Source organism: Procambarus clarkii, chromosome 15 (assembly GCF_040958095.1).
Source record: "Procambarus clarkii isolate CNS0578487 chromosome 15, FALCON_Pclarkii_2.0, whole genome shotgun sequence".
NCBI classification, from domain to species: Eukaryota; Metazoa; Arthropoda; class Malacostraca; order Decapoda; family Cambaridae; genus Procambarus; species Procambarus clarkii.
Window position 1 is genome coordinate 41628479 of NC_091164.1, and position 19973 is coordinate 41648451.

At 39.0% G+C, this 19973-nt stretch overlaps 1 protein-coding gene across 1 annotated transcript in view; it reads right to left on the minus strand.

Moving 5' to 3' along the window:
* Nucleotides 1-9896: 9896 nt before the first annotated feature.
* The window catches only part of LOC123759180 (adhesion G protein-coupled receptor L2), a 356308-nt gene continuing 346231 nt past the window's right edge, over nt 9897-19973 (minus strand). Inside the window, exons 18-22 of the mRNA XM_069325190.1 lie at nt 18870-18988; nt 18203-18266; nt 13680-13836; nt 12359-12498; nt 9897-11669 (exon numbers count right to left, since the gene is read on the minus strand). Of these exons, the coding sequence (XP_069181291.1) occupies nt 11571-11669; nt 12359-12498; nt 13680-13836; nt 18203-18266; nt 18870-18988 (579 nt within the window). The 3' untranslated portion in view covers nt 9897-11570. The remainder of the gene's footprint in view (nt 11670-12358; nt 12499-13679; nt 13837-18202; nt 18267-18869; nt 18989-19973) is intronic.

Below are 19973 nucleotides of genomic sequence, written 5' to 3' on the forward strand. Positions count from 1 at the left end.
GTAAAAGATTTAAAGGGAAATAATGATACCATGGTTTTAAAAGCTTTGTACACCTGAATATTCCAAATATTAGTAAGAATGTGGCTACTAAATTTCTATTTGATGGAAGAGTAGCGAAGCGTGTGTTGGTTGGCCGTCAGTGGATGTAAAATGTGAGAGTAGCCTGCTACTACTTGATATTTATATAATTCAGCTGACACTGCTACCATCTACTCCGGGCAACCAGCTGTCTCCTCCAGGCATGATGGGACAGGGGGTTGCGTTGAACCTAGGGAACCTAACCTAACCTATCCTAGGGGAGGGTGCTTATCGCTTCGTAATAAGCTACCGTATACAGACTATATAAAAAGTTAGGTTAGGTAAGTACTATTAGGTTCAAATGAGAATGTAGTGGTATACAGGATGTAACTTCTGGTGGTCGAGCCACCAAGGATCCTTATCGGACAGGATGCTGGCCTGGGATAAGACATTATTTGTTCAATGTGATTTTGAGGCAGGACAAAATGTTCAGACATGAGCATGTTTCAGTTATGTATGTTTTAAGGAGTTGAGAACTATTAATCTATCTCTCTCTTTCTCTCTATAAACACAAAATTGTTTTAAATAATAGGGTATGCCGGCTAAGTGTTCAAGCACCATATCGCTCCACGTGCTACTGATTTCTAGTACAAACAATTCCTAAGGCCATTATTAATCTGTACATCGTCCCCATTTGACATTTTTATCTAAATATCTTCCTACATTCAATGGACAACATCTTACTTTACAGTGACCATGTGATAAACAAATAAACAATCGCCAGTTTGCATTCTTGGCCAAAAAAACAGTATGATTTTTTGCATAATAGGCCAAAATGTTTACACTTAGCCAGAAACAACAGAGTCCTTGCTAACTTAGTTAAGTAAGACGAGAGCCCTGCATAATAGGCCAAGAAGTGAGTTCTGGCTATTAGGTACGACATATATATATATATATATATATATATATATGTCGTACCTAGTAGCCAGAACTCACTTCTCAGCCTACTATGCAAGGCCCGATTTGCCTAATAAGCCAAGTTTTCCTGAATTAATATATTTTTTCTAATTTTTTTCTTATGAAATGATAAAGCTGCCCATTTCGTTATGTATGAGGTCAATTTTCTTTTATTGGAGTTAAAATTAACGTAGATATATGACCGAACCTAACCAACCCTACCTAACCTAACCTAACCTATCTTTATAGGTTAGGTTTGGTTAGGTAGCCAAAAAAGTTAGGTTAGGTTAGGTTAGGTAGCTTAGGTAGTCGAAAAACAATTCATGAAAACTTGGCTTATTAGGCAAATCGGGCCTTGCATAGTAGGCTGAGAAGTGCGTTCTGGCTACTAGGTACGACATATATATATATATATATATATATATATATATATATATATATATATATATATATATATATATATATATATATATATATATATATATATATATATGTCGTACCTAGTAGCCAGAACTCACTTCTCAGCCTACTATTCAAGGCCCGATTTGCCTAATAAGCCAAGTTTTCCTGAATTAATATATTTACTATAATTTTTTTCTTATGAAATGATAAAGCAACCCTTTTCTCTATGTATGAGGTCAATTTTTTTTTATTGGAGTTAAAATTAACGTAGATATATGTCCGAACCTAACCAACCCTACCTAACCTAACCTAACCTATATTTATAGGTAAGGTTAGGTTAGGTAGCCCAAAAAAGCTAGGTTAGGTTAGGTTAGGTAGGTTAGGTAGACGAAAAAACATTAATTCATGAAAACTTGGCTTATTAGGCAAATCGGGCCTTGAATAGTAGGCTGAGAAGTGCGTTCTGGCTATTAGGTACGACATATATATATATATATATATATATGTTGTACCTAGTAGCCAGAACTCACTTCTCAGCCTACTATGCAAGGCCCGATTTGCCTAATAAGCCAAGTTTTCCTGAATTAATAGATTTTCTCTATTTTTTTTCTTATGAAATGATAAAGCTACCCATTTCATTATGTATGAGGTCATTTTTTTTTATTTGAGTTAAAATTAACGTAGATATATGACCGAACCTAACCAACCCTACCTAACCTAACCTAACCTATCTTTATAGGTTAGGTTAGGTTAGGTAGCCGAAAACGTTAGGTTAGGTTAGGTTAGGTAGGTTAGGTAGTCGAAAAAACATTAATTCATGAAAACTTGGCTTATTAGGCAAATCGGACCTTGCATAGTAGGCTGAGAAGTGCGTTCTGGCTACTAGGTACGACATATATATATATATATATATGTCGTACCTAGTAGCCAGAACTCACTTCTCAGCCTACTATTCAAGGCCCGATTTGCCTAATAAGCCAAGTTTTCCTGAATTAATATATTTACTATAATTTTTTTCTTATGAAATGATAAAGCTACCCATTTCATTATGTATGAAGTCAATTTTTTTTTATTGGAGTTAAAATTAACGTAGATATATGACCGAACCTAACCAACCCTACCTAACCTAACCTAACCTATATTTATAGGTAAGGTTAGGTTAGGTAGCCAAAAAAAGCTAGGTTAGGTTAGGTTAGGTAGGTTAGGTAGACGAAAAAACATTAATTCATGAAAACTTGGCTTATTAGGCAAATCGGGCCTTGAATAGTAGGCTGAGAAGTGCGTTCTGGCTATTAGGTACGACATATATATATATATATATATATATATATATATATATATATATATATATATATATATATATATATATATATATATATATATATATATAATCTCTCCCTTGTTATTTGCAGTATTACTGCAAATTACTCTCCCTTGTTATTTACAGTTTACTACTCTGAAGTTACTTGGCAGGTGCAGTTCAGGTGAAAAAGTCACAACAATTTGTCTTGGTGCAACACGAGGTATTCCGGGTCACTGTTAGGGCCTAAGCCAACGAGTTTCAGCATACGTGACTGAGAAGTGTCCATTGCCTATTACCAGGCTATAACTACATTACAGCTAAGCTGTATTATTACGTTTACTAATCCAACTTGTAGAAGACTAATTTTTAGTAGCAAATTTCTATTAGTTGATTGATTTTGATTGATAGGCTATGTATATTCAACCTCCCCCCCTCCCCAAGTGTGTGAAAGGGGAAACTCCTAGACGGGTAAAATGTCTACATTGAATTAACAACATTAAAGTAAATTTAATAAACTATTAAAAAATAAATACAATTCTGGGAGAAATTCCCTACATAACTTTTGGTGCTCAATAAACCTGATCAATCAGAATTAGCATGTGGTTAATCAAACTAAAACATACACTGGTTCTCAGATAATAACATTATGGTCTTCCCTAGATCATATTTATGATAAATAATAAGAACTAGTGCATAAATAATTCAACAAATAATTTGTAGTAGACACAGACTACTAGTTCATCAGTAACCTACCTCATCAATTCTCAACATCAGTGCACGCATAGTGTTACTGAACATTATACTATTAATACTCCAAGCCTTAGCTCAGCTTCTTGGTTTACGGTCGTTTAACACGTCCAGGATTGAAACACGCCATGAACGACTTGCTCATACGTTAAGTCTTCCAGCTCCTTTGCTTTTATATTACTTGGCCGGTTAGTACTTTATATACTGGGAGCCAGGAAGGAGTCGGGCCCGTTATGACATATGAGAACAACACCCCAAGCGTGTGTCACTTTTTATTAAATTCAATGTAATTAATTAGTGTTATAATCCTTAGTAATCACATATTGCTATTGGAAGCCTAATGCTAAAACTACCAGTGGGTGCTGTCCCAGGTTATTAACATGTCTCCGAGTCCAACGCCAGCCATCTGCAGCCATGTTGAATGACGAGTGTGAGTGAATGCTCTCTTAAGATTTTCCCTACAGTTGACTTGAATGGCTTGTTGCAGTGCACAGTGCATCAAGCAGTGCGCAGTACATCAAACAGTGCACAAGGCCTATTTCTTTTACCCCTGGATGGAAGTCTGGTATGTCGGGTGTCCTTCGAATGCCCACATGCCCAGAAATACATGGATCAGGCGGAGGCCACTGTATGCCTAGGGAGGAATTAAATGCAAGGGAATTAATCATTTATGCTATAGTAACAATAGTCAGGGAGTATTTTAAGTTTGTAGGTGTTAATCCGGTTAGTCCAACGGGAGAGATAAGCTGCGACCTTTGGGGCAACCTCAACTGTCGCGAAGGGAAACTGTGATGTGGTCATGATATTACCCTTCAACCCATCATGTAGGCGCCAATATCATTGGATCCGACACCTGTGCTGTGATGCCAATGTTAAGTTGTAGACCTTGTGGTTGTGCCTAAGGACGCTCTAGCAACCCCTTGCTGAGGTCAGCATCGATATTTTTGTTAAGAAAATCGTACGTGGTTGATGTGTCATTCTATCTACCTGCCAATAGACAAGAACACATCGTTCCTTACTGTCAAACTACCTTCAGCGTCTCATTAAATATACCAGCTCTCACCTAATCTCGACTGTGACTTGTTTTTAAAGCTTTCGAGAGTGAAAAAATCAATAAATCATCAGAACGAAACAGACTGGTATCAGATAACATTTGGTGGCAAAGTGAGATCGAGATCATGTGAAGGTAACTCAGTGACCTACAGTGAACTAGGAAAAGTGCCACTGCCTACGTACTCTGTGTAACTTTACCACAGGCACCTGCATGGTGTAAAATAGGTTCGTCGCCGCCGCTGCCACTCAAAAGTCTCAAGCGAAAGCGTAACCGCCATCCAGCAGCTGAGTAGACAGTGCTTCGTATTCGTAGTCCCGAGGTTCCGGGTTCGATCCCCGGTGGAGGCAGACCAATGGGCAGAGTTTCTTTTATCCTGATGCACCTATTCACCTAGCAGTAAATAGGTACCTCGTACTTAGACAGCTGCTACGGGCTGCTTCCTGGAGACGTGTAACGAAAAGAAGGCCTGGTCAAGGACTGGGCCATTGGGACGCTCAGCCCTGAAATCATCTCAATATAAACTCATGATCCGTTCCGCCCTCACTGTACTACGTGACATCACCGCCTTGCCCACACTATACCTCACACACCTAGTGCGAGTTTGGGGCGTCTGTATTATTTACCCTCGGATATCTACATGAGATACCACCTTCGGTCAGTGTAGAAACACAGCGCGCCTCCTGCGAGTACCCCGTGTGTCAAGTACGGTTGTGTCAGGAAAGCCTGTTGTGGGAAATTTTACCCACCATATCTAATAATCATCTAAGAAATGTATTATTTCTATATCATATCAAAATCATATCTAAATCGTATCAAAAACATATTAGAATCATTATAGATTCATTATACATCTTGATCCTAGATGACAATGCCACTTGGATCACGTATGCCATAGGGCCCTATAGGTGCCTATGTGACTTTGTGCATGATCTGTCAAGGATCCAGAAGCTTCTAGAAGGATTTGTTAATTAAAAACCTATTGGAACATTAATCGCTTCCGGTAGGGATTATAAATCGAATCCTTAATAAGAATCAGAGGTACTATCAAGTACTACTTATAATCTTTAAATCCTATATCTAATTATATTATAATCACATCTTATCTCAATCATAAGTCTAGACTGTAAAAATAATCAATCAATATTCATTGAAAGCTACCCCTCTGAAGGGAGAGGGAGGAGCATCTCGGGAACAAGAAGCGCCCAAGATACCTTGCATCACTACGCGTTTGTTGACAACTGAGAGAACAGTGACGGATCCTTAGCGAACATTATTTAGCTCAGGACATCTTATCTAATTATCTTTATCACCAGTGAATGCTCTCTAGAACTGGGGGAGTACCTGGACAATATATCTACAAGGGAAATGCCTAGAACATTTATATCTATAAGTGTAGAGTGGAGCACACAGTGACTTGTCTCCACCTTCACCATCAACCCTCACCTTTATACAACACAGTTAAAGAAAAATCACGTAGCAACGCTACTAGCACATCTACAGCAAAGCTGTTATATAAAATATCGTGCCTAAACTCGCGACAAGAGTTATCAAGTCTGGCACACTGTCAGACAGGCACCCGGCAAGCAGAGAAGTATATTGATGTTATTTAGTATTGATTGGCCAATTGTATGCTTGTATAACTTTAATATCCTATAAGTCTGTCGGATATAAAGTGAGGCAACGCCTCATATCTCAGTAAGTTTATTAATAGTAGTGCAGCAGTAGAATCTTATCCAAGCACTAGACCTCATGAGTGTTCATTGTGTCTGGCACACTGTCAGACAGGCACCCGGCAAGCAGAGAAGTATATTGATGTTATTTAGTATTGATTGGCCAATTGTATGCTTGTATAACTTTAATATCCTATAAGTCTGTCGGATATAAAGTGAGGCAACGCCTCATATCTCAGTAAGTTATTAATAGTAGTGCAGCAGTAGAATCTTATCCAAGCACTAGACCTCATGAGTGTTCATTGTGTCAGAAAAGATTCAATCGCAATAAATAAACAAGACCTCATAAGTGTCCATGGTGTTGGAAGAGATTCAGTCAAGCTGACTGTACCTAATCATATAAATTGAATATAAATACATTGCATATATATACTTGTATATATAAATTAAGTTAACAATTGCTTGCTTAGTTATTTTTAAGTTATCATATAAGTTCATTTAATTGAATATAATTTCTAGTACTTAGGTAACAATACTTAGACTACATTTAAAGTCATTTATTATACTTTTACAATTTAAATTGTTGTTTTATAGTATAAGTATATATTGGCTGTTAATAGTTATGGTGCTAGGCTAGCTATGTACATGTTTAAATCTCTGATTTAAACAGAGCCAGTGTTCAGTCATATAACTGAATTTATTAAATTTTATCCTTGTATAAAATACAAGCTGATGTGGAATACCTGTTGGCAGGTGGACTGTGGATCTTCAATCAACCTATCAACCAATTCATTCACCCCACCTGCCCCTTACCGCCCACAATCTGTCTTTAGGAAAAGAGGAGCTAGGATTTACAACCCTAGCTAGAGATTTTAGTTCAATTAATTTGCAGTCAGTAATTTTTAATTTAGTTCAGTACAAGTCCCTGGTAGTCTCCTCTCATATCAATCCCAGCAGGTTTTTCCCACACCTGTCATCCCATTGTGCTCTCACGCCGTGGACGAGCGAGAGACCAGCTGTCAGGCCACCGATGAAGATGCTTGCATGAATGACCATGATTGAATGGTGAGGGCTAGCTGACCTGTAAGTACAAGATCCTGTTTTTCTTATTAAAGTGTCTTTCTGTGTTGATCTGAGTGGTCAACCAGAGTTTTCTCCTTCTCAACACCTGACACAGGTATGGGTAGAAACCAAGAAACACCCAAGGGTGGTGTATACGTGTTTATCTATGTGGTGTTACGACATTACACCCGTCAGTGAATGTGAGCTTCACAAACGCCACACATTTAGTTATTGTATAATATAATTAGTGTGCATGATTATTGCCTGACCCTTGACAGTGCCATTGTTGGTTTATTGTGCATGATCAATGCCCACGAATCCTGTTTGGAACGCCTGTGTCTCTTTGTACACTGGCACTGATAGGTATGCCGTGTTAGTGATTGGCTGTCAATCGTGTTAAGTTAGGTTTTGTCCTCGAGTGGATCAGAATTGATTAGTTTGACGTCAAGAGTCTCGCAAATACAATAACAGCTTTCCTGTCACCACTGTAGAGTGTAAATCAAGCACCCCATTGTATTAGTGGTTAAGTAGAAATAAACTACTGTTAAACTTTATGTGTTGTTTCCATTACAGTCTTTTCAAAATACTAAGTAAATTCTGCTATTACTCTTAAACCTTCAGCCCCAGTTGTGTTCAGCACCGAATATCCTATTAATCACTAAACTATATTGACCAGACCGCACACTAGAAGGTGAAGGGACGACGACGTTTCGGTCCGTCCTGGACCATTCTCAAGTCGATTGTATTAAGGAAGATTGATTGATTGATAAAGATTAAGTCACCCAAAAGGTGGCACGGGCATGAATAGCCCGTAAGTGGTGACCCTTGTGAGTCATTACCAGTATCAATAGATGATACTGGAGATCTGTGGAGGTGCTACTGCACCCTGCTTGATGGGAGATGTTTCCCGTCGTGATGAGGAAGATTGATTGAATGATAAAGATTAAGCCACCCAAGAGGTGGCACGGGCATGAATAGCCCGTAAGTGGTACAAATTATTTTTTTTCAGTATTCTGAGGTTGCATTTAATCATCAAGCTGTTATCGCGGGGAGGATACTGCTTCACAGTCTTTATGAGGGTGTCCAGCTGCTGGACACCTTTGTTGACCAGAAGAGTGGCTGTGTTGATGGCTTCAGGGTGGCCACTGCAAGATTCAGGAACTCTTAAAGCTCTTCTAAGGTCTAAGAAGGTCACTATCTTCTGGTTGCTTCACATTCCAGAAGATAGTGAAGTAATGGCTTTTCTGTGACAGTTTGGCAGAAGATGCACTCTCTCTGTCGGGGTTCACCAATCTCCTAGTTGCATCTGTAACCTAGTCTATATAACCTAACTGCTATTTCCCTGTGGATTCCTTTTGGGATATTTAACCTTTCTAATTTGGTTGCCTGAAGATACCATGTTGCAGATGGCGAACCTTCAGCTATTCTCTGGTGTAGGTAGGCTTTGTTGAGATGTGAGAGTTTTTTTGGTGATGATGTTTTTTATGTTCTCTAGGCTGGGTTGAATTGTTTGATGTATCACTGGATGACGAGTTGCCAATTTAGCAATTTCATCAGCTTTCTCTTTAATGGGATTCCAACATGGGATGGGATCCAGTTTAAGGTTATGTTGAGTCCTTTGCCTTTAGCGACTGCTCCAAGATACAAAATGGTGGTAATTATTTCCACGTTATCTTTCCACTGTTTTTGTCCTAGTATTTGAAGTGCAGCTTTTGAGTCTGTGTGTATGATTGCATTTTGAGTGTTTTGTTGCAATCACATATGCGAATGCCTGTTGTATGGCGAACAGCTCAGTTTGGGTTGAAGATACTAGTCCTCCCAGTCTCCAATATGCCTGTACGCTGGCTGTGGAAAGAGCAGCGCCAGCACTCTCATTTTCTGTGTCCACCGATCCGTCTGTGAAGATGTGGGTGGCTCCTGCTACTGCTATGCTATACATTTGCTCCTCTATTATGCACCCTAGGATTGTCGGATCATGGGCAGCCTTTTTTATTGGGAGACTTTCTATTACTATTTTTAAAGTAGGCTCTTCCCACAGTGCGGAAGGAGTATAATTTGGGTGTGGATCTTCCCTCTCTATCAAGATTCATGCTTTTTAAATGTAGTCTGTTTAGAACTTTTCCTGCTCTTGCAACCCAAGAGTTTCCATTGTTTTGGCCTAGTCCAACCACCAAGGCCTGCCGTACTGGGATTGGGTCAGAAGAAATAATTATATTACTGATAATTGTAGCTGTCCTGTGTGATATTCTTTCTTGCAGAGAGGGCAAACCCGTCTCCAGTCTAAGAGTTTCAAGCCTGGTCCACATGGGGGCTCCCAGTGCGGCTCTCATAGCATTGTTTTGGGCAACTTCAAGCTTTTTCCATTGTTGGTGTGATAGATTTGTGAGTGCAGGTGCGGCATAATCGATCACTAATCTGACTGCCTGTACATAGTATGTGCAAAGGACTTGCAGATTGGCTCCTCCAGAGAGGGAGGTTAGTGATGAGGAATTGATTGATTGATGAAGATTAAGCCACCCAAGAGGTGGCACGGGCATGAATAGCCCGTAAGTGGTGGCCCTTTTGAGCCAGTACCAGTATCAAGAGCTGATACTGGAGATCTGTGGAGGCGCGACTGCACCCTGCGTGACGGGAGATGTCTCCCGGACCAAGTGGTGACCAGATGGTGGTGATGAGGAAGTTGATGCAGGCAATAAATAGGCAAGAGAGAGGTGAGGAGCAAGATAAGGTGTAGTAGAGGGGATAGTAGTAGGAATAAGAACTGTAAAAGGCCCATTGGCCCAAACGAGGCAGCTCCTATTATAACCACCGAATGAGAAGGGGATAGTAATAGGAATAAGAAGAGGATAGCAGGGTAACATAAGAGAAAACAATAAACAGAAAGAAGAGAGAAAGTAAAGGAAAGAGAAAGAGAGATAAATGGAAGGGTAAGCTTATGTTCAACGTGTTCACGTGGAACTGCAATATTCTCATTTTAATTTTTTTTTTTTTTTTGAGATATATACAAGAGTTGTTACATTCTTGTACAGCCACTAGTACGCGTAGCGTTTCGGGCAGGTCCCTGGAATACGATTCCCTGCCGCGAAGAATCGTTGTTACATCCAAGTACACATTTTACTGTTGCGTTAAACAGAGGCTACAGTTAAGGAATTGCGCCCAGTAAATCCTCCCCGGCCAGGATACGAACCCATGACATAGCGCTCGCGGAACGCCAGGCGAGTGTCTTACCACTACGCCACGGAGACTGTAAATTAAATTAAATTAAATTAAACTAAATTATTCATTTAGTACTTCTAGATAAATAAAACCACAATTAATTATTAATTCACAAATAATATTTAGGTGATTCAGTAACAATCATTATTCAGGATGAAGAGCAAATGGTGGTCCTTCTAAAGTTAAGTAGTTTAAGAGTTATCTTCGGTCAACTGTGCTGACCAAATACTTTAGATTAATTCAGTTAAACAATTCAGCATTAAATGGACTAATTTTAAGTTAAATAAATATTACAGTAATGAACTAAAACTCCTGCTGTTAAGTTGTGTGGCAAAATATAGCACATCCAATAAGCAGCCCACTGAAGGTTAGATACATTACTGAAACAATACCATTGCCCACATAACCCAACAACATCGTCGAAAATATAAACAATGCAATACAATACTTGATATATAGTCAGAAAGAAGGTGACGTGTGAGGTGAAAAAAACAATGTCTTTATAATATGGGTTCATAAACATCAGAGGACGATCTAAGTGCAGAAAGTCTAGTGGCCAAGACACGTGAGTGCTTGGAAATAATGTCCCTATGAGACTTACTGTTGTTTGCATTGTCAAACATTAATACACATATTTTACACAAAGTGCAGACTCCTGATCAGACTTAGCGGTTTCCCTTAGGAGTCATTATGACCCCAAATCTTAATCTCCCCCCCACCCCCTCCTCCTCCATTGTATTTGGGAAAATATTTTGCTTTCTTGACATATTATGCACTTAAGGGCTAAATTGTTGGTTAGAACATGCGAGGATGCTCCTATTTATGTCTACCTAAACTCAGTCATATGTCTAACTAATGCTTAAAATTATCTCGTAAACCCACGTCAATTATGTTACAGGCAGTTTCTTCCATAAAACAACAACCTTCTTCCATTCCAGCATCTACCCAGGTCTTTCATTAACCTGAACGTTTTCAGTATGTTGATATATATATGAAATCCATTGAGTTGAAATACATAAAATCATGTTTATTTACTTGCAGCAAACAAGATAAAAGCAGGTTAGAGCATTCCTTCCTAACATTGCCACGTTCTCATATGGCACAACCACTGTGTTGGGATGCTGAAGCAACACAATACTTCTCACTGATTATTTGTGTTCATCTCAATTGTACAGTTCAGGTCAAGCTGATTCTGAGAATCCTGGTCAGCGTCTTGTGCTGCATGTTTCCTTCCTCTGATCTGTGCGGGGAGTCGGGGTCCAAGTCATTCATATTAAGTAATATTATATAAATGCTAATGCGGATCTTTATAAACTACCAAATAAAGAATATGTAACAGGAAATTAAGACAAAATTGCTATAGGAACAGTTAAATTCTAACTACGTAATATCGTTACCAATTCTGGATAATTGTAATTTATTCAGGATAATTTTTTAATTAATAATATATATATGTGGATATTAAGAGTGTTATCAAGCTACTCCTGAAAACCTTCTTCATGATAGGCCTACGGCGGCTACCAAAAACATATTTTATATAAAGTTACTGTAGAAAATATTGTGTAAGTATAGGCAGTATAATAAGATTCCGCCGATAACTTAATATCTGATAATTTTCCCTAAGTTCCTAAGTGAGACTGCCAATGCTATTCCAAAATACTAAGAATTTCGTTCTTCCTAAAGTTAATTGAGGAAAATGTTCATTATTGTTATCTTAGCCAAGTTACATCAGGAAACATTCTAGATTGTCTTTCCTCAGTTATTATAAACAAAAATTAAGATTATTTTCCTTTCAGCGCTACTTTTTGGAACTTCTAAAGTATACTTCCACCTAAGTAACTTCAAAAGACATTCTAGATTTTTGTCCCTTATAAGTTATTCCCGATGATCTATAGCGTTATCTTGATAAAGTTACCACAGAAAACTTACTGTATTATGAAGTCTTTTTATAAACCGCACTGAACGAAGGTCTTTAATGAGACGTTCATTCATGAGGACGGTGGTCATAAAGATACCGAGGCCCTGAAGGGAGTTGAGCACAGTGAACACGAAGGCCAGCACTTTAGTCTCTGTGGAGGAAATATGGGTTGAGCACAACAACACCAAGGTCAGCACTTTAATTAGTCTTGATTTTTTACCATTAATAATTTCTGACTTTCTACTACAAGAGAAACTGGTGTTTATTTAAGCAAGTTTGCTTAAAAGACTGATGGTGAGATGTGGTTGTTGTGCCAGAAGCTGTGAATATGTTGACTGCGTCCATGTGATAAATATCTTTTTGTTATGATTATATTTAATAACTATATGGGGCACCCGGGAGTGCTCCGATCTCTGCCCCATCCCCCCATCTCTCTCTCTCTCTCTCTCTCTCTCTCTCTCTCTCTCTCTCTCTCTCTCTCTCTCTCTCTCTCTCTCTCTCTCTCTCTCTCTCTCTCTCTCTCTCTCTCTCTCTCTCTCTCTCCCTCTCTCTCTCTCCCTCTCTCTCTCTCTCTCTCTTTCTCTCTCTCATCTAAATAGATCCATTTGCACTCTCACCTCTCCACCTTTACCTCCCTTTCATTTCTACTTATCATCTTCCCTCTGCCCATCCTTTCTTCTACCCCTTTCACTCCTTCACTCATTTTCTCACTCTGCCCCCTTCTCCTCCCTTCCTCTGTCAGCAAATGTAATATTACGAATCACTGAAAAAATATACTTAAAACTCTACCAAAAACAATTTCCTATGTCATATATAAATAAAATTGCGAAGTTCGCTAAAGTTGCCGATATTTTCTAAGGAGGTGGCATTGTGGCCGACCCCGACTGGCCTATGAGCCTCCCATACCCACATTTATTTCATCTTGGAAAGTTGCGTGAGATTAACCCCAAGTGTCTAGACTACTACTTTGAACAGGAAGTCAAATATTCAAACATTCCTTTTCACTGATATAGTATCATATGAATACTTGCACCTTGGCAGACACAAATTACATTTTCAATGAACAGTGTGTCTTTCCTAAACGGAGCGAGAATGTAGCCGAAAGGTTACATCACATCTGATTATTGACATCACAATAGTAGAAAACCAGGTGGGGGGGGGGGGGGGGTAACACATGCCAAAATAATATCGAGAAAGCAGCATGACCAATTCATCACGACAGTTGATGTGGTGGTCATGGTTATGATGACATGTGTTACCCCAGCAATATAGCAGCAGCATCACGGCAGTAGAGACCCAGGTGTGAGAGCAACAAAGAACATCTCGAGTTACCTTTAACGGCGTAGAGGAAACCGGAGGACCAGGTAAGGCCGAGAATGAGGAAGAGAGCGAGGGAGCCCCTCATCTTGACAGGAGGCCTCTGGGGACCACCCTGGGTCTGCCTCCTGCACGCCATCCTCACAGCGAAGATGAAGCTCACCATATTACACTGGTTGAAGGCCAATACACACAACAGAAACATAATTTAATATATATTTAGTTATACCATACAATAAATAATTAAATTTGCCTGATAAAATTCTAAATAAAGAAACCTCAGGTTTCTTGAACCAAACTATGTACATATAATTTAAATACCATTGCTGCAAGTTATCCTTGATCAGAGAGAAATTGAACGATTATTGGATCAAGAATGACATCACTTACTCAACTATTTTGTTTACCAGGTAATAATTTTGGTCACTCTGTGCTCAACAATTTCAAATTAGTTCATAAAATTCTCATATACGATGTTAACTGGACTACAATATTTTTGATCAGGATTTAGCAGTTAGCAGCATTTCAGTGCTATAAGGACGAGGCTAACCACAAAACGAAGGTCTAGCTAACCACCACACAAGACACTAACCAACTAGCCAACCATCACTCACTAAGACACTAACCTTAATACTATCCACCACACATTTTACTAACCAGCTAACAATGTACTATTCAACTAACAAGGCACTAACTAAATAACAAGACAATAATCATAATTTTAGTGGACCAGCCAGAGGCTAAGGGCCCGCGCAGAAATATCCCTGAAAAAAGCAAGCGCTAACAAATTAGCATAGTATTAACCAACTACAGGACACTAACCAGCAAACAAGGCAATAATCCAATAACAAGGCACTAACCAACTAACATGCAACTAACCAACTAACATGATACTAGCTAACTAACATTTGTCAGCTACCAATGCACTAACCAACAAACAAGGAACTAACAATTAACAAGGAACCAACCAACTAACAGGGCACTAACAAACTGACATGGCACTAACCAAGTAACAGGACACAAACCAACTAACAGGACACTATTCAACTAAACGGACACTAACCAACTAAGAAGGTACTAACCAACAAGAAAATAATCAACTAACAAGGCACTAACTAACTAACAAGGAAATAATCAACTAACAAGGCGCTCTCAATCTAACAGGACACTAACTAATAAGGCACTAACCAACTAATAATGCACTAACCAACTAATAAGGATCTATCCAACTAATAAGGCACTAACAAGCAAGGCACTAATCAACAAATAATCCTCTAACCAACTAACAAGACACTAATCAACAAATAATCCTCTAACCAACTAACAGAACACAAACCAAATAATAATGCTCTAACTAGCAGGACACTAACCAACTAACAGGACTCTCACAGACTAATAATCAACTAACGAACTAATAATGAACTAACCAATTAATAATGCTCTAACCAACTAATAATGCTCTAACCAACTAACAGGACACTAACAAATAAGGCAATAACCAACTGACAAGACATTAACAAACTTACATGGCACAAACCAACTAACAAGGCACTAACTGACTAATAAGGCACTAACCAACTAACAAGGCACTAACTGACTAATAAGGCACTAACCAACTAACAAGGCACTAACTGACTAATAAGGCACTAACCAACTAACAAGGCACTAACTGACTAATAAGGCACTAACCAACTAACAAGGCACTAGCCAACTAATAAGGCACTTACCGACTAACAGGACACCAACCAACTAAATAGACACTAACCAACTAATAATGCACTAATCGACTAATGAGGCACTAACCAACTAACAAGGCATTAATCAACTAACAAGACCCTAACCAACCAACAGAACACTAACCACCTAATGATGCTCTAACCAACTAACAAGGCACTAATCAACTAACAAGACCCTAACCAACCAACAGAACACTAACCAACTAATGATGCTCTAACCAACTAACAAGGCACTAATCAACTAACAAGACCCTAATCAACCAACAGGACACTAACCAACTAATGATGCTCTAACCAACTAACAAGGCACTAATCAACTTACAAGACCCTAATCAACCAACAGGACACTAACCAACTAATGATGCTCTAACCAACTAACAAGGCACTAATCAACTAACAAGACCCTAATCAACCAACAGGACACTAACCAACTAATGATGCTCTAACCAAATAATAAGTCACTAAACAACTAACAGGATACAAGCTAACGAACAAGACACTAAGAAAGCAATTAACAACTAACAAGTCACTAACAAACTTAGTGGGCCAGCCAGAGGCTTAGGGCCCGCGCAGGAATATCCCTGCCAAAAAAAACTAGCAAAGCACTAACCAACTAACAAGACACTAAACAACTAATAATGCTCTAACCAACTGATAAGCACTAACCAACTAACAAGATACTAGCCAACGAACAAGACACTAACTAACAAGTCACTAAGTAACTAAGAATCAGTGTCCTATTTGCCTTATTGCGAACATTCATGCATAGAACCTTTGGTTTTAAATTCTTACTAATGATAACTCCCAGATCCCTTTCGCTATCCGACTTCGCAATCTCAACACCATCTAGCTCGTATCCAGGCGCAGACAGTCGCAGTGAGAGGGTGTGTTAGCCGGAGGTCCTGAGTGTAGTTATATTATAATAGCAATATGGAATTTGTAGTGAAGGAACTGATGAATCTAGTTGCAGCTCTGAGGACAGAGTTAGACTCTCTACGGGAGGAGGTACGACAGCTGAAACAACATCGAGAAGAAACGAAGGGCACTAGTAGTAAAAAGACCTCGTCTTGGAAAGTTGCAAAGGACAGGGGCCTTAAGAAGACTGATAAAACCGCCTACAGACGCCCTAAGGACTTCTAATTCATTTGCCGTATTGGAGGACGAGTGCTGTGGTGAGACTGCGGATCATGCGAAAGGGAAAGCAACGAAGAACAACGAAGTGCAGGCCCCTCAGAGAGTAAAGGAAGTGCCTAAGCGAACTTTAGTTGTGGGAGATTCCCAGATAAGGTATTTGGATTGAACGTTTTGTGCTTGCCTAATCACTTTCTTTATACACTTGCCTAAGCACTTTCTCAATACACCTATTTAAGCACTTTCTCAATACCTTTATCTAAACACTTTCAATACATTTACCTAAGCACTTTCTCAATAAATTTACCTAAGCACATTTCCCATACACTTGCCAAAGCACTTTATACACTTACCTAAGCACTTTCTCCATACCATACACATACATAATCATACATTTGCCTAAGCACTTTCTCCATATACTTACTTAAGCCCTTTATCCATACATTTAATTAGGAACTTTCTCCAGACACTTGCCTAAGCACTTTATCCAGACACTTGTCTAAGCACTTTATCCAAACACTTACTTAAGAATTTCTCCATACACTTGCTAAACACTTCCTCCATATGCTTAAGAACTTTCTCCATACACATAAGCACTTTCTCAATGCACCTACTTAAGCACTTTCTCAGTACACTTGCCAAAGCACTTTCTCCATATACTTAAGCACTTTCTCCATTCACTTGCCTAAGCACTTGGATTCGTGGCGAGTGTATATTTACAAATGCATAAGTTCAGTCTAGTGATTCAAGTTTGATAACACTCGACGCGTAAAGTTCATAAGTGTTCATTGCGATGTATGAATTAATTCTGATTTATCATTCGACCTACAAACTTTGATGGTCACAGGTTTGAGTTCTGGCCAGCAAAGATTGACTGGGCGCCAATTCTAATCTTTTCGCACCTGCTCTCCCACCAGCAATTGGGTTCCTGATTGTTAGCCGAACGGCGGGTTGTGTTTCAGGGAAAATTTGTGTGTAAGGCTTACCATGAGCTACGGGAAGGGAAAGCTCTCAGCCTGCGAACAGGGGTTAGGAGTCGTCTGTTCCTTTACTCACTTTGTTAAGGAATAAAAGTCCATATATTTCCATTTGTATTACCTCAAAATAATGTCAAGGTCACTTCAAGATTAGTGCCCTTGAATTACATAAAATTTATATGAAACAAAACAGATTTTCTAAACATTTGACTAAATTTCCAATCAGTTTATTCAGTTTTTAATTAGTTGACGATGCGCAAATATAGCATAATTTCCTCGCAAGATACTCTGTTCCTAAGACTATCAACCCCCTCAAGCTAAATAGGGATAAATACACGAGTGTGTTCCCCGCTTATCGGTGTACATAGACCTAGAGTAAAGATTAGTCCTGAACATTGTCCAGGATTAGAGTATTCTTGATGGTTGGTTAGGAATCTATTGTGGTGGCCTTAATAACCCCCTAGAGGTTAACAGGCCTTAAGTCCAAAGTCAAATCAAAACCACTGAAGATAAGCTTTGATGATAGTTACAAGAAATACTTACAATATATTACCAATTATTATTTTGACAAAGAGTAGCAACAAATTAGGTTATAACAGATACATGTTCTCTCGGTGGAAATTATGAGGAACAGCTGTCTACTTGGTTTCTGTTACATGTAAGATGAAAGGTCAAGGGATGGAAGGGCACCAACCATCATTATCAGGAGCACAGGACCAGCGAACGTCCAGATAATGTTTCCAGGTTCGAGCCAGCATCTGTCAACATAAATACGAGCATCAGTTCAGAGAAACGGCAGAGTGAGCAACAGGGCATGACGAACAAAGTGATGGAAAAAACAAAATGACAAAGGGTACCAAGTGGTATGGCAAATAAGGTTATAGGCTGAACAAACAAGGTGGCAAGGTGAACAAAGTGGCATGGCGATCAAAATGAAAGGTGTACAAATTAGGTGGACAAGGTAGCTGAACAAAGTGGTAGATAAACAAAGAAACATTGCGAACACAGTGGTAGGTGAATAAAGTAGGCGAAAATAGTAGGTGAACAAAGAGGCAGATGAATAAAGCAGGTGAACAAAATGCTCACCCTTGATGTGTTTTCAGGGCCATCCTTTTGGAGTTCCATGCGATAATCACTCGGTTCTACACTGTTCTTTTCATCTCTACATAGATAATAATCAAGCTAGCTTCATCCTCGCTTTGTAATTCAAAAGGATCCTCAAAACTACTTTATAGTATGGGAAACATTCGCACTTAAGTCAATTCTGGACTCTACTTAAAGTGTCAAGATAATATAAACAAATGGCCACTCCACATGAGACACACAAACATTCAAGTCAGTATTAGAGTGAAAGCACTTACACTCTCGCCGTGCCGTAGCCCTGGGCTTGAGTAGCTGCGAGTGTTATGCCCACAAATAACAGAGGGAACCCATAGCCAACAATCACGTAATACTTCAAGGGGTTAAACGTAGCGAAGACCTGAAATATCACCAATATTATTTACCATTTGTGTTAGTGACAAGAAAATATAAGATTTACAACAAGATATAAATATAATAGTGGAATTGAAATTAAAATAATAATTATTGTGCCATTTCTAATAGTACTTTAAATTGTTCAATAATTATTGCAATTGTGTTAATAATTGTAATGGTCAGAGAGTCATCACACTAACGTGACTACATCAACAAGAAAATCCGTAGGAGCCATGATGAGGGCTCGAACCTATAGGGTTGGTGTTCACACACACACGCTCTCGACGACTATACCACGACATGGTATTAGGATTGCAGCCTGGAGTTCTACTGGACACACGAGGAGTGTTCTAGAGCGTGTGCGTGAGAACACCCACCGCAAAGGTTCGAACCCTCCTCACGGCTCCTACGGATTTTCTCACTGATGCAGTCAATTTAGTGTAATTAGTCTCTGTGTATTGAAAGAGGAGCGTCAGAGATAGAACATTCCTAGACGACAGAGCCAGAGTGCATGGGGCGGGGATTGTGTGAAAATATATAGCCATTGATATTAGGCTCAAGGAACACCACCTACATCCTCACTTCCCACGTCCGTTCTTGGCCTGAAGAACTGTTTTTACCAGCAGGACCAGCCAGTGGATTGCTGACCTACTGCAACATAAGATCTTGGACAATATCGAGGACGAAAATCCAAATACACCAAAATAGTAATTACATCTTTTTTTCTTACTATTTCTATTTCAGCTTCCAACTTCATGTTCTGTGTTTACTCTGCATTACCCAGTATTTTAACGATACAGGCTCTTTTAAGCAATTCAACACATCAAAACACTTCTTCTGTTTCATACAGTCACTCTATCAAATAGTGACTGACTAAATGTTACTTGAAAGTGGTGTGAAATGCTGTAGAAAACTGTAAGTAAACATTATTTGAAAAAGATAAAGAATTGACTGAACCGTAAGACATACTGGAATCTCTAAAAATATGA